Source organism: Durio zibethinus, chromosome 3 (assembly GCF_047325235.1).
Source record: "Durio zibethinus cultivar Kanyao isolate XHJ-2024 chromosome 3, ASM4732523v1, whole genome shotgun sequence".
Classification (NCBI taxonomy): domain Eukaryota; kingdom Viridiplantae; phylum Streptophyta; class Magnoliopsida; order Malvales; family Malvaceae; genus Durio; species Durio zibethinus.
Window position 1 is genome coordinate 2,536,506 of NC_143164.1, and position 12,705 is coordinate 2,549,210.

Consider the following 12,705-nt stretch of genomic DNA (forward strand, 5'->3'; position numbering starts at 1 on the left):
TGCACTACTCCTTGTATCCAATGAATTCTGTTCGGACGGATAGGCATAGTCACTATTTGCAAGTAGAGGTCTTCTAAACTTTTGTTTCCTTTTACTTGGTATAACTGAGTTTCAGCAACCCGTACTGCTTTCCAAGACTATATCAGAAACTGAAGGTTTTCGGAGTATGCAAAGAGAAGTGGACTAAAACGAAGCTTTAACGCCCTGCAAAGTGCAGGCAATTGTAGACTTTTTTTTTTCGCAATTTTTGTCATTAAGGTCCTGAAGTTCATATATTCTCCATTCCCATTTATAGTCATTCAAAAAAAAAAAAAAAAAAAAAAAAAAGAGCAAAGAAAGAAAGAAAGAAAGAAAGATTGGTATCCACAATGAATGAGTATTTAAAATGAAAAAGGCCTAAGTAGAAACCCTGATCAAGCATAGCATGGTAGTTATCATTGTGCTAAAGTGGCCAGTGAGATTGTGTACTGAATTTCGAAATAAAATTAGCCTCGCTTTTGGAATTTAGACAAAAAAAAATGTGTTGAAAAAAAATATGGAAGGCACACAGACGCAGCCGAAAATGTCGTCTTTCTTGCGTCAATGTGGTGGCACAAACAAAAAATCGTCCCTTTCATGAGTAAGTCTTAACTTGGTGGTGATCATGATAGACAATAGAAAAACAGAGAAAGTGAATAGAAGGGAATTGGGAATGAGGAGAGGAAGAAGCAGCAGCAGTTCCAGCTTATGACTACGAGCCTAGTTGGTATTGGTGCTCGCAAGTGTTACTGTGAAGTAAAAAACTTTATTAACTAAAACGAGTGGGGGAGAAAAGAAAAGATTGGGGAAGAAGAAGAATAGCATCTAGTCATTAGAGATGAGAGTGAGAGAGAAGTGGTAGGTCCCACGTTGGCACCCTCCGAAGCTGTCTTGCTTTGTTTGAAAACTCTCCAACACAACAGGGTCTCTGCTTTTTCTTGTTTCTCTCTTCTTTTTCTTAATCTGTTCGGCTGCAGATCATGATGACCCCTCTTCTCATTCCCCTCCTCCGTCTCCTCAACAACGAAAACAACTTCAATTAATAAAGTAAATTTCTCATTTGGAATCATTTTTACACTGTTACGCATTCTCCTGCCAAGTGCCAAGTCATTCTCTGTTTTCTACTTCGGGTTGTTACGGTGTAGATAATACTCACTAGTGATAGGTTTTTCAACTAAACTCCTTTTTCTTTTCCATCTTCTTCTCTGTGTCTGTATAGACCCATAGACCATAGAGCCCAACCCAAAGCCCACTCCCCTCCCACACCCAGAGTGCATGTTCCATCCACTCCCACTACTGACTTCAACCCCTTCTTGGCCCATCTGGGGGATCTTCAGTGTTCTCCCCCCACACCTTTTTTTTTTTTATTATTTTCTTTTTTCCCTTTTCATTTTATTATGATTCTTGCGCGCTTTCTGATCTTTTGCTTTTCTGTAAAAGTAATCCAACCCCAACCCTGTTTTTTAGTTCCCTTGATCCCAATGGATTCTGGGTGTATTTCCTTCCCTCCAATTCTAGGGTTTTTCTAGGGCTTTATCATTAAAAACTATGCCTTTTTAGTCTCTCTATATTCTGGGGTCATCACTTGTATTCGTCACCTTTTCTCTTTTCACCGTTGAACAATATTCCTTTACCCTTAATATCGCTGGATTTGAATAGGGTCATCTGGGTTCATGGCGTATCAGCCGATTCCTGGTCCCAGCTTCGGCTCGAGTTCGAGTGCTGGCTTTCAATACATGAATTACCCATTTGGAGACACAACATATACCAAGGTCTTTGTTGGGGGACTGGCTTGGGAAACGCAAAGCGAAACGATGCGCCGCTATTTCGAGCAGTTTGGCGAAATTCTGGAGGCCGTTGTCATCACCGACAAGAATACCGGCCGTTCCAAAGGATATGGTTTTGTGAGTGTTAATATTTTTTCTTCTTTTTTAAGATTTCTCTATCTTTGTTGCTGCTTGATGATACTATGTTACTTTGCATTTGACAATCATTGTTATTCATATGCAAATAATTACAAACTGGTATGAATTCAATGGCGGCATGCCTTTGATGCTCCAGCTAACGTGGATGAATTGGCTTTAGAGTGACTTGGTTTCTTCTTGTCTTTGCATGGAGGGTTTAGGTGACTTTCCGGGATCCAGATGCTGCGAGGAGAGCCTGTGATGATCCGACTCCAATTATTGATGGCCGACGTGCTAATTGTAATTTGGCTTCACTTGGCCGACCTCGACCTCCAGATCCTTACGGTATAATGATATCATCTCTAATTCGTCCAGTTAGTCTAATCTTACAGCTAATGCTTTCAGGCTATTTCCATTTTTTTGTCCCTTAATATAACACATTCTGGACGACTATTGTCTTCTAGATGTAACATTATTTGTACCCAACATTTGCCATTCCTTTACAATGTGCTTGGACTAAAGGGAGAGGAAAGAAAGGAAAGTAAACTAAAGAAATGTAAAGGAAACAAAACCCCCCTTTCTTTGTTTGGATAAATTTTTAATTTAAAAAAAGGGAAAGAGTTGAAAATCAAATAACCTTTGGTTTCCTTGTAAACCCAATTTTTTTAATACCTTAATTTAGAGGAAAAGCTAGGGAAAGGAAAGTTGAAAAATATTTTTTTTTATAAAAGGACTATTATGTCTATCCTTTTATTAATACTAAAAACCTAATAAAAAAACCTAAGAAGATCACAATTATCTTGTAATTTTTTCAAAGTCATCTCTGTTTTCAAGTAAGTTTCACATATCTCTTCCAATATAAAAATTTTTTATAATTTTTTGGTGATTTGATTTTAATGAATGGTTGAAAAAAGAATAGATATATTTTTTGGGTTTATGAGATGACAGACTAGCTCAAAATCCATCAATGCATGTTTTTAAAATATCTTCCTATTTTACTTGATTAAACCATTGATGTAGTAGTAATTGTGAGGTCGGATAAGATAGCAAACATATCATGGTCCATGAGTGCTCTAAAATCACGGGCAATGAAATGTTATAATTAAAAAAATTATTATAATGAATCATTTTTCACTCCTTATCCAAACAATGGTTGTTAGAATCCCTTTCCTTTCCTTTCCTTTATTAATTTTAATTATCCAAACAAGGGTTACATATATCATTTCCTTTCCTTTAAAAAACTTTCTTTTCCATTCTTTTCCTTTCCTTTATTAATATTTATCCAAACATAGCTTTAAATTTGGCTTTCATTTTCCTTCTCATCCATAATGATTCAATTTTTCCCTCTCATCAGTAATATTAGTCTTTCATTTAACTGTCTTCCTACGCCAAAAGTCTGTCTCTTATGGTTTATCCTGCCCAAATCTTTGTGCATCTAGTAGCAATTTGTAGGGTGGCTGCCTTTTGTTTCCATTCAATTTATAATTTGATTGCATCATACTTACTGCTGAACTAATTTTCAATTTATTCCAATTAGTTTGTTTCAACATCAATGATCATGTTAATTACTTTTTCCCTTGTTATCTTTCTAATAGGACGTTTGAGACCAGCTTCTCCTTACATTGAAGGTATGCAAGCCACAGGAGGGGCTCATGTTGGAAGTTTTGGCTACCAGTCACCTCTTTCTTACAGCTATCAACAAGGATTAATGTACCCTTCTTATAGGTGAGTTCTGCTTTCTGATTCTGGTTTCTAATTATGTTGATTGTTCCAATCCTGATTCAACTAAGCTTGGCTTGTTTTAGCATCAAATTTTAGTTTTTATGATTTATACCTGATAATTTATCAGATCTTGTTTTATTAGGTTTCTTTTCTTGGGATTTTGCCAAGAATTGACTTTGATATAAGTTCTTGACTGACACTTTTTTATCTGTGTCTGTAATCTGATAATTTCCTGGGATTTACAACTTGGAATTGAAAGAACGGTCAAGTTTAGGTTGAAGCATTTTTGGCTTCTGTCTTGGTAATTTTTCATTGCAGATCTCTATTAAAGTTTCTTCTTCATTTAAAATATTATCATGTGTGGATTGAAATGTTTTCACACATATATAATCAGTAGGTGCAGAGACATCTATTCTTTATTCATTTATGAGGAATAGGCTGTAGCCTTAGCATAAATATGGTTGTTTGGTCTATATGCCCGCCCCATCAACCTACAATGTAGTTGGGTCCGCATGGAAAGTTTGCTAGTCAGAGTTCAGTTGGGTACATCTCCTTTTGCAGCTACTTTCTCTTCTTTTTATTGTTGTCCTTGTCTCATGGCAGTTCAAACCAATCACAACATGTAACATTTATCAAGGAGTCATTAATCTTTACCTTAGAATTCAGGATTAATTAGTCCAAGGCATAGTCATATGACATGGTGTGATTGGTAATTGCAGGAATGCAAAAAGTGGTAGTTGCGGATGATATGTGCCCAAGCTCAATGTTTATTGAACAGGCAAGATCATGATTGTGATTTGATAAGGATCAAAAATAAAAAGAAATGTTGGGAGTATGGGGGATTTGATTATTCCCATGGGCTGAGTAGTTAGGCTTGCGATTTTTAGTATTGAATTTTTGGGCCTTATCTTGGTATGGCTCATTGATAGCATAAGAGCATGCTGTTATTTCACTTGGAAAACTGGATTGTTCTGATTTGGTGAATAGCATCGTGTTTATTTCCTTGCTAAATTCACACTCTAAAATTTAATGTTTAATTCCTGGTTTAAATTCTAACTTTTTTAAATCTTTAATATTTGTTTAACCTATGCAGGTATGCAACATTCGGAACTGAATATGTCTATCCACAGGTTAATGGCATTCTAAAGGGCAATGTTCTGAAAAATCTTATTTAACTTTCGTTAGAGTAAGTAATGCTTATGTTCTGATGCGGATATATTCTTTTTTTTTTTTTTTGGTGCTATCATTCTATGGACAGGGTCTTTACAACCCTTATGCGGCTCTGCAGTACCTTCAGGCAGATGGAGTACCTGGAGCAGTTAATGCTGCTATCTATCCTTATGGACAATTGGGTCAAACTGTTCCAAGCAGACATGGTTTTACAGCAGTACAGGGATTTGGAATGCCCAGTCATCAAATACTGGAGTTTGGTGGCCCAAGTGCTAATGCAATCACCACTTCTCCAATGGCCACAATCCAAACACCATATCCTGGAGGTTAATATCAATCTGAAAAATTATCTTTTTGTGCTTGCTTATGTTACTGGCTTTGTATTTTTTTCCTTAATTCTGTCTGTCAACAATTCAGCCTATCCAATATCTTGACCCGTACATCTCTGTCTTTATATTTCATTTAATCAAAAGTCCTTTCTGATCTGCATTGTAAGAAGTTATCCATGAGTGAATTTATTTGAACTAGAAAACATACAGAGAATGGATCCCTTTGTTAAGCATAGAGAAAGGGATGCACCATCTTGAATGAATTTCCGGTCCTTTATTTCTTCATCAATTCTAAAAGGCACCTTCAAAGAACCTTGAAGCAGGCCCTGTTGTTTTAATATGATTTTATGGTATTAATTCAATGCATAGAAGAACTTATGAGCCAAGTTTATTTATTTATCAGGTATAGCAGCACCTGTTCCAGCGCATCCAAAGTTTATAATTAATACTCCTTCTCAGTTTATGCAAGGTAGCGGTTCTAACCAAACAACTGGGTGAGGAGTTGATCAAGGTAATTAGTATCATCTTGGGGGAATTAAGTTCTTAGGTTTTCATGGTCATCTTGCTATGGTATTAAGTCTGACTGGAGTTTTTCATTATTTCAGGTGTCCTTAGATTGCAGCAGGACTAAGACCAGCAGAACTGCTACTTGAGTGGCGAGCTTCGGATTTAGCCTTGCAAATTATTTATTTTGCATTCTACAGGTATTATGAGTTTTTCATTCTGCATTACAGATACAATTAATTTTCTTTCCTGCATAATGTTCAAAAACCAAAAATTATAATGGAGAGGAAACAAATGAAACGTTGTCACTCCCATTTTAGGAATCAGGTCTGGGATGGGCTTATCATTCAGTGCATAATTGCCAACATTTGATATGAATACATTTTCATTTAGAGCTTCCAAGTTTTTCTTTGGTTTTCCTTCTGATTTCTTTCAAATGGATTCTGTTTGAGATTTAATGACATGTTTTTCTATTGAAATGACTCAATTATGCTTGTTCTAAGATTGAAGAAGTGAAATTTTTTAACAAGATCATGACTAGTAGAAGTATCATAATGATTGTTTGAAGAACTGAAGGGAGTAGAATGGAATGAAAGTGTTTGTAAGTGCTCAGGCAAACTAGCTTGACATAGACTGCATAGATACATGTTGCCTACTTCTCTTTGTGAGTAAAGTGAGGGGTCGTTTGAGATTGAAAAACTGCATGCTATGTATCTGCAATCATTTAAAAAAATTTTTATCTAACCTGTGCGGTTTGAACAACTACAACTTTTACTATTTTTATCTCCATTAAGTTTTATACAATTGGGAAAATCAATAATGTTGCTGTTAATGTTAAAAGTTTTCCTCTTCAGTTAAGCTGTTAGTACTGTATCTTAAATTATAATTTTTTTCCTTTTAGGGGGGTGGGGTTGAGGGGGGTAAGGCCTTACCACGCTTATCTTGTGCAGGTCGTACGTAGTCATGCTCACCAGAGAAGTCATGTTGTCTGAGTCAGTCCAGATGGTAGAGAAGCAATATGGAGGAAGCAGAAAGCTCTTCGTTTTACCTTGGTATATCAAAATCCACATATACTGCTGGTGCTCTGGTTGGGTGGCCAGCAGTCATGGATCGATGGTTGCTGGAATGGGTTTCGAGCAACAATGTAGGAATAAAATGGTGTAGAAATATATGGTAGAATTAACAAATGATTCTTTTATGGTCTAGTCCCAGCATTTGGGTGTATAGATAGTAGCTGGTGTCGGCTGGTGTCCTGCATTTTATGTAGACGTGGTTCTCTAGTTTTGTGCAAATTAGTAGTTGGGGGTGGGGGGGGGGGGGGGGGGGGGGGCGGCCGCATTGGACACAAAAAAACTAAGCATTTTATGAATGATTACGAGTCTTGACTTCAAAGCATGGAGGAAGCTCGGAATGCATTTTCTATCAAATGAAAAGACCCAAAAAAAAAAAAGGAAAAAAACGTTGTGTGTACAAATTATTCTTAGTGCTATTATTATTATTATTTTACAGATAATTTTAGAGAAGGGGAAGGAGGTCTAGGTAATTTCCAATCGCATGGTGTGTGGTAAGTATTTGCAGAGGTGAAGAAGTGGAAATGTGGGGGTCAGCGGGCAGAGGCGGTTGGTTTGGTAAGACACAAGGATAAGTGATGATAGGGGACTTTGGTTTAAATCTTCAGAATGAATGGGTATAGTTATAGAATCATGGCATAGGAGTCGAGGATGAAGAAAACCCAATTATTGAGTTAATACATTCAACTTTATAGCACATGCCATATATATATATATATAATATACTCCTTATTATTACCATAATTATGAAGAGTTAAAACCTTAATCTCGTTTAGAGGATAATATGATATATTTAATATTGCATCATACCATATAGTTAAGGTGTGATTTTTTTCTTTTTAATATTAGTAATAAAAAAAAATTGTTACCCGGTCGTTACAAACAGAATGAGTAATAATAATAATAATAATAATAATAATAAAGTGGAAAAAAAACAAAAAACAAAAAGAACCTTGTACACGAAGGAAAAGGCAATAATTTAGATTATCGGTCGGCGGTAGTTGTAGCTTTTCTAGTAAGTAATATAACTAATTTGAGGGCGAAAGTATAGACTCCTCCAACCATTCTCAAAGTTGGGACAGAGAGAAAGAAAAAGGAGCTAAGGAAGTAAAGCAAGCATGGCAGGAAAATCACCGGTGAAAAAAGCAGCCTCCTCTGACTCTACACCCATCCCCAATCCCAACCAGTTCAAACCTCCCCAAATTTCGACCAAATTCACCAGCCCAGCGGTCAAGTCTGAAATCTCCTCCATTCCCACTCCCACTCCCGTTCCCACTCCCACCAGCCGTCCACCTCCATCTCAACCCTCCTCCATCGATGCTGACATCATTCACGTTCCCAGCCACTCCCGTAAGTGCAGCGCATCTCGTTTCTTAACCTACTTCCCCCACCCCCAACTCGTTATACAGTCACTTTTTGTTAATTGTTGCTGATTTTTGGTGTGGTAAACTAAATAGGGTGGTTCTCATGGGAGAAGATTGACTCATGCGAGGTCCGTTTCCTTCCAGAGTTCTTCGACGGTCGCTCGCCTTCCAAAGGCCCTAATCTTTACATATATTACAGGAACTCCATCATCAAGCTATTCAGGGAAAATCCTTCCCGGAAGATTAGCTTCACTGACGCCAGGAGGGCTCTTGTGGGTGACGTTGGTTCCATTCGAAGGGTTTTCGATTTCCTTGACGTCTGGGGGCTCATCAATTTCTCTGCCTCCTCCGCTCCCTCCAAGCCCACCAAAGATACTGCCAATAATAATAAGTCCGCAGATGCCCCTTCTCTTGAATCTCCTTCTTTTGCTGCCACCACCTCCAAAAACTCCTCTACTTCTAGGAGATTCTGCGGCGCTTGCAAATCTCTTTGTACCATTGCTTGCTTCGTTTGCGACAAGGTCTCTCTTTTCCCTTCTTTCTCATTATTCTATTATTATTATTAGCACATCTCGTTACCTTCTCTATTAGTATTTCCTTTCATTCTTAGGTCTTTATATCAATTTTCTTACTTGCAATTAAAAAAAGCCGACAACTTTACAGATATGCATCTGCCCTAACTATCCAGATGATGTGATTTTCTTTTTGCATTTAGATTACATGTTTTAGGGTTTGAAGCTTTGAAAAAAAAAACATTGTTGGGATTTTTGAGTTTGGTATCCTGAGCTGCCGACTTTTAGAATCCCCTTTTTTCGTGCAGTATGACTCCACCCTTTGTGCAAGGTGCTATGTTCGGGGAAACTTTAGGGTTGGTCTCAGCAATGCTGATTTTAGGCGGGTAGAGATCTCTGATGAAGCCAAGGCGGATTGGTCGGAAAAAGAGACATTGCTACTTCTGGAAGCCCTTATGCATTATGGTGATGACTGGAAGAAGGTTGCACAGCATGTTGGTGGTAGAACTGACAAGGATTGCGTCGCCCGATTTATTAAGCTTCCTTTTGGGGAGGAATTTCTTGGTGATCCATACTCTAAGGAAACTGAATCTGTATTTGAAACTAATAAAAGGATGCACCTCACACCTCTTGCTGATGCAAGCAACCCAATCATGGCTCAGGTATGTCTTGTCTTTTGTTTAACTTCAAACATAAAGGATAATGAGGTGGTAATTTGCTAAGCTAATATTTGGACTCAAATTCACATTACTTTTGTGCTGCCTTAATCTTCATTATGATTTCTTACTGCCTGGCTGGCAATGAAGCTCAAGATAATGCTACAATTCAAAGAGTTTGTTGGGTTCTAGTGAATATCTCAAGTTCCTGCATTAACTTGTGGCAACATACACTAAACCATCATTTTTTTCACATCCTGGTCTGCACTGCTGTGTCAGTGTGGGTGTGCTTCTTATTTTTGTCTCACTCCATTATGTCTCTGAGACTGAGAGGAATGGATTAAGATAATTCTGATGCTGATGTTCTGCAAATTGTGGCTTTAACTGATATACATTATGTCAGTGCTTTGAGGGGATAGGAATGCATAATATTTTTAGTTGTATGCAAGATTCAACAAATTATTACAAGCATTGATTTTGTTACACTAAATGGATATTACGTTTGTTCCAAAACATCAATTATCAGATATTGTTGATGCTGTTTCTTTTTAGAAATAAATGGTTGTAGCTTCCAACTTTTTTCAGGCTGCTTTTCTGTCAGCTTTGGCTGGTGCAGAGGCTGCAGAGGCTGCTGCCCGAGCAGCTGTTACCACTCTATCTGAGGTGCATGACACCACTGCTAGCAAAGGGGGTCGTGGATCTCTTGCAAGAAACATGAGACGAGGTATGAATGGCTTCTGGTTTTACAGCAACTTCATGCATTTAGGGATCATGGTTGATTAATTATTAATATGCAACTCTGAGCATTCTGACTAATGATTTTAATCTGGATTAGATATCCCTGCACGTGATGGCAGATAACAGTGCCTGTGGTAGTCATAGGCCATTTTCACATTTGATGTGCAGCTTATAAGAGTTGGCTCCAAATGGTTTTACATTTTAACATGCTCCCACCCAGCCGTCCACACCCTGAAGAAAAAATAAAAATAAATAAATAAGACAGATCTCTAACATTATCTGCACGTAGTCCTTTAAAAAGAGGGGCTGTCCTGACTGTTGAAATTTTCTAATTGAGACTGGCATTTGGCCGAGGCATTATTTCTTTCTGGTGCAGAAGCAGATATTTCATCCAATGGTGACACAAACCTAAATGCACCAGGAAGAACGTATGTAGATGTGAATTCACTGCTTGAGAAGGAAGAAGGAGACATTGAAAGAGCAATCATTGGGATTACAGAAGTGCAGGTATATAAGATGGTTGAGATCAGTGTCTACTGTGCAGGACGTTAAATTTGTAAATTATGTACTGAATATCCCAAGTTTTGCAGATGAAAGAGATCCAAGATAAGCTTGTTCACTTTGAGGAGGTGGATTTGCAGATGGAGAAAGAGCGGCAACAATTGGAGGTCATGAAGAATCTACTTTTTATTGACCAGCTCAATCTTTCATTTCGTAGAAGTTATGCACTGGAAAGTGAAGAGCAAGGGGTGGATAATGTAAAAGCAGATGTTTTTTAATCATGTTATCGCCTTCTATTTTGCCTCTGGAGGCTATCGGCCTATGGCCAGTGGAGAATTTTTTGAATTTTAAGGAAATTGCCTGCCCACTATTTAGATATTTAAATATTTATAAATTTAAATTAAGTTTTATATGTTTCAATGTTTTGTTTTGATGTTTAATACAATTGTAGTAATAAATGTTAACAAATGATGGATTTTAAATGTTAATTTTTATTATATAAAAAAAATCAAATTAAAACATTAGTGGCTTTTATTCTTACAAATGCGGATAAACTTCACAAATGTAGTGGCATTTATAGCAACAAATATTTCTAAATGATTGAAATTTAGCTACATTTATTTCTATAAACACGGTAAAATTCTAAAATTTTAATCGTGTTTGTTGATTAAAAAATCGTTAAATGAAATACTTTTTGATCGATGGATCAAGGTGTTTTATGAAATGCTGCTAAATAATTTATAAAGTCATTTAAAGTTAGATTTTAAAATATTTAAAATATTGTTAAATTTTTTAACGCAAATATAGTCAGTCGATGTTCTCAACAATATCTTTTATAAACACCGTTAATTATTTAAAAGACTTATTTTCTTGTAATGAAGGAAAGATGGCACTACCAGGAAACTGCTAGATTGATTATAAACCATTTGAGTTGGAGGCTTCTTCTGGGTAGAAAGCAGTAATGGACTTGAATCCATTTGGTTCACCAGCTCCCACTTCCCCATCTGCATGAAGAACTAATCATTCCTATCGGCAGATCCAAATTCTGTAAGTTGAACAGGCATTTCCCAGAAACTTGAATAATATTCTAATTCTACTTTTGGTTTTCCAATGTTCATAGATGCAAATTAACATGTAAAGTTAGGAAATAGTCACAGACCTCGGGTAATAATAATCTTGAACTTATTCACATCATCAGTATAAGCCCGGAAATCTTATTAAGTAGTACCAAAATATATACATACTATTATACAAAAGAAATGCAGTAGTAGGATGAATAGTGTTCCTTATAAAAAAAAAAAAAAAAAACTCTTTTGATGGGTTTTTCCAAGTATAATAAAATGTTATTTTTATTTTGCTGACTTAAATAATGGTTCATTTTTAAGAATTGGTAATCAGAAAAATCACAAGACTTTGCTCCATTACTGCAGATGTCTTTCTCTTCGTATAAAATGATTCTACTAATCGGTGGGCGACCAAATTTGCATTTAACAAACCTGCTATGACTATATATGTCAGATGCATTTTGTTTCTTTGGAGTAAGTAGTCTGTCTGGTAGTAAAAATATCATTTATCCTTGCCACTTCCAAGATGCTATCTGTCTCTGACACAAATTCTATCCAAAATCTTATAAGTTGAACAACTGCTTTAAGCTTCTCCTCCGTACCTTGCCAACAGTCTGGTCTCTCAACACGTTTTTGACTCCAACTATTTACTTAAAAAGAAAAATCCCACCTAGTTTCATTTTTCCAAATTCACTTACCATTAGTCAGCCAGACAACAACCAAAGACATAAAGAATTTAACCTTTAAATTCACTTGCCATGTGCATGAAGAGGTTGATAGGAAAGGGTGATGAAAAGGGTGAATGAATTAGCAAGATTTTATTTTATTAATTAAATATAATTACAAACTCTTAGGTCTCAGAATTCAATTATGGTATAATTGTGTTTATGGACCAACTACCCTCCACCAACCCAAGCCTGCCAGCGTCATCCATAAATTTGGTTGAATTAAAAAAATTTAAAGTTAACTTACATTTTTAAATTGGGATTTAGAGATAAAAAAAGAAAGCACCCAAGTGTACAAATATTAACAAAAGTAATTATTATTATTATTATTATTGTTATTATAAATATAAATATAAATACGAATTGGAGTTACGATGAAGAAAGATAATTTAAAAAGAATAAGGATAAATAAATAAACAAATAAATAA

The 12,705-nt window shown here is 36.3% G+C and overlaps 2 protein-coding genes across 6 annotated transcripts; both read left to right on the forward strand.

Annotated features, from left to right (window-relative positions):
- Positions 1–1,427: 1,427 nt before the first annotated feature.
- LOC111274810 (uncharacterized) lies at positions 1,428–6,845 on the forward strand. Of its 3 annotated transcripts, XM_089757997.1 has the most exons (9): positions 1,430–1,922; positions 2,144–2,267; positions 3,518–3,647; positions 3,904–3,945; positions 4,738–4,774; positions 4,903–5,140; positions 5,547–5,654; positions 5,749–5,847; positions 6,598–6,845. In XM_089757997.1, exons 1-7 carry the CDS (start codon positions 1,692–1,694, stop codon positions 5,639–5,641), a joined length of 897 nt encoding a protein of 298 aa, XP_089614123.1. In that variant the 5' UTR covers positions 1,430–1,691; the 3' UTR covers positions 5,642–5,654; positions 5,749–5,847; positions 6,598–6,845. The 3 variants fall into 3 exon arrangements, with proteins under 3 accessions (XP_022715854.1, XP_089614123.1, XP_089614124.1); XM_089757998.1 differs by lacking the exon at positions 3,904–3,945 and having other exon boundaries at positions 1,432–1,922; XM_022860119.2 differs by lacking the exons at positions 3,904–3,945; positions 4,738–4,774 and having other exon boundaries at positions 1,428–1,922.
- A 794-nt stretch (positions 6,846–7,639) lies between these two features.
- On the forward strand, positions 7,640–10,908 carry LOC111317794 (SWI/SNF complex subunit SWI3B-like). Of its 3 annotated transcripts, XM_089757995.1 has the most exons (7): positions 7,899–8,067; positions 8,175–8,209; positions 8,281–8,602; positions 8,902–9,255; positions 9,835–9,973; positions 10,364–10,494; positions 10,578–10,908. In XM_089757995.1, the coding sequence occupies exons 1-7, from the start codon at positions 8,035–8,037 to the stop codon at positions 10,764–10,766; spliced, it is 1,203 nt and encodes a 400-aa protein (XP_089614121.1). In that variant the 5' UTR covers positions 7,899–8,034; the 3' UTR covers positions 10,767–10,908. The 3 variants fall into 3 exon arrangements, 2 of the variants coding, with proteins under 2 accessions (XP_022777098.1, XP_089614121.1); XR_016340751.1 differs by having other exon boundaries at positions 7,640–8,067; positions 8,175–8,602; positions 10,085–10,494; positions 10,578–10,691; XM_022921363.2 differs by having other exon boundaries at positions 7,660–8,067; positions 8,175–8,602.
- Positions 10,909–12,705: the final 1,797 nt, after the last annotated feature.

Coding starts and splice junctions, on each gene's coding strand:
- LOC111274810 (XM_089757997.1), top strand. CDS start 1,692: ATGGCGTATCAGCCGATTCCTGGTCCCAGCTTCGGCTCGAGTTCGAGT. Junction 2,268..3,517: donor TCGACCTCCAGATCCTTACG/GTATAATGATAT, acceptor TCTTTCTAATAG/GACGTTTGAGACCAGCTTCT. Junction 3,648..3,903: donor TTAATGTACCCTTCTTATAG/GTGAGTTCTGCT, acceptor TGGAATTGAAAG/AACGGTCAAGTTTAGGTTGA.
- LOC111317794 (XM_022921363.2), top strand. CDS start 7,836: ATGGCAGGAAAATCACCGGTGAAAAAAGCAGCCTCCTCTGACTCTACA. Junction 8,603..8,901: donor CTTGCTTCGTTTGCGACAAG/GTCTCTCTTTTC, acceptor TTTTTCGTGCAG/TATGACTCCACCCTTTGTGC. Junction 9,974..10,363: donor TGCAAGAAACATGAGACGAG/GTATGAATGGCT, acceptor TTTCTGGTGCAG/AAGCAGATATTTCATCCAAT.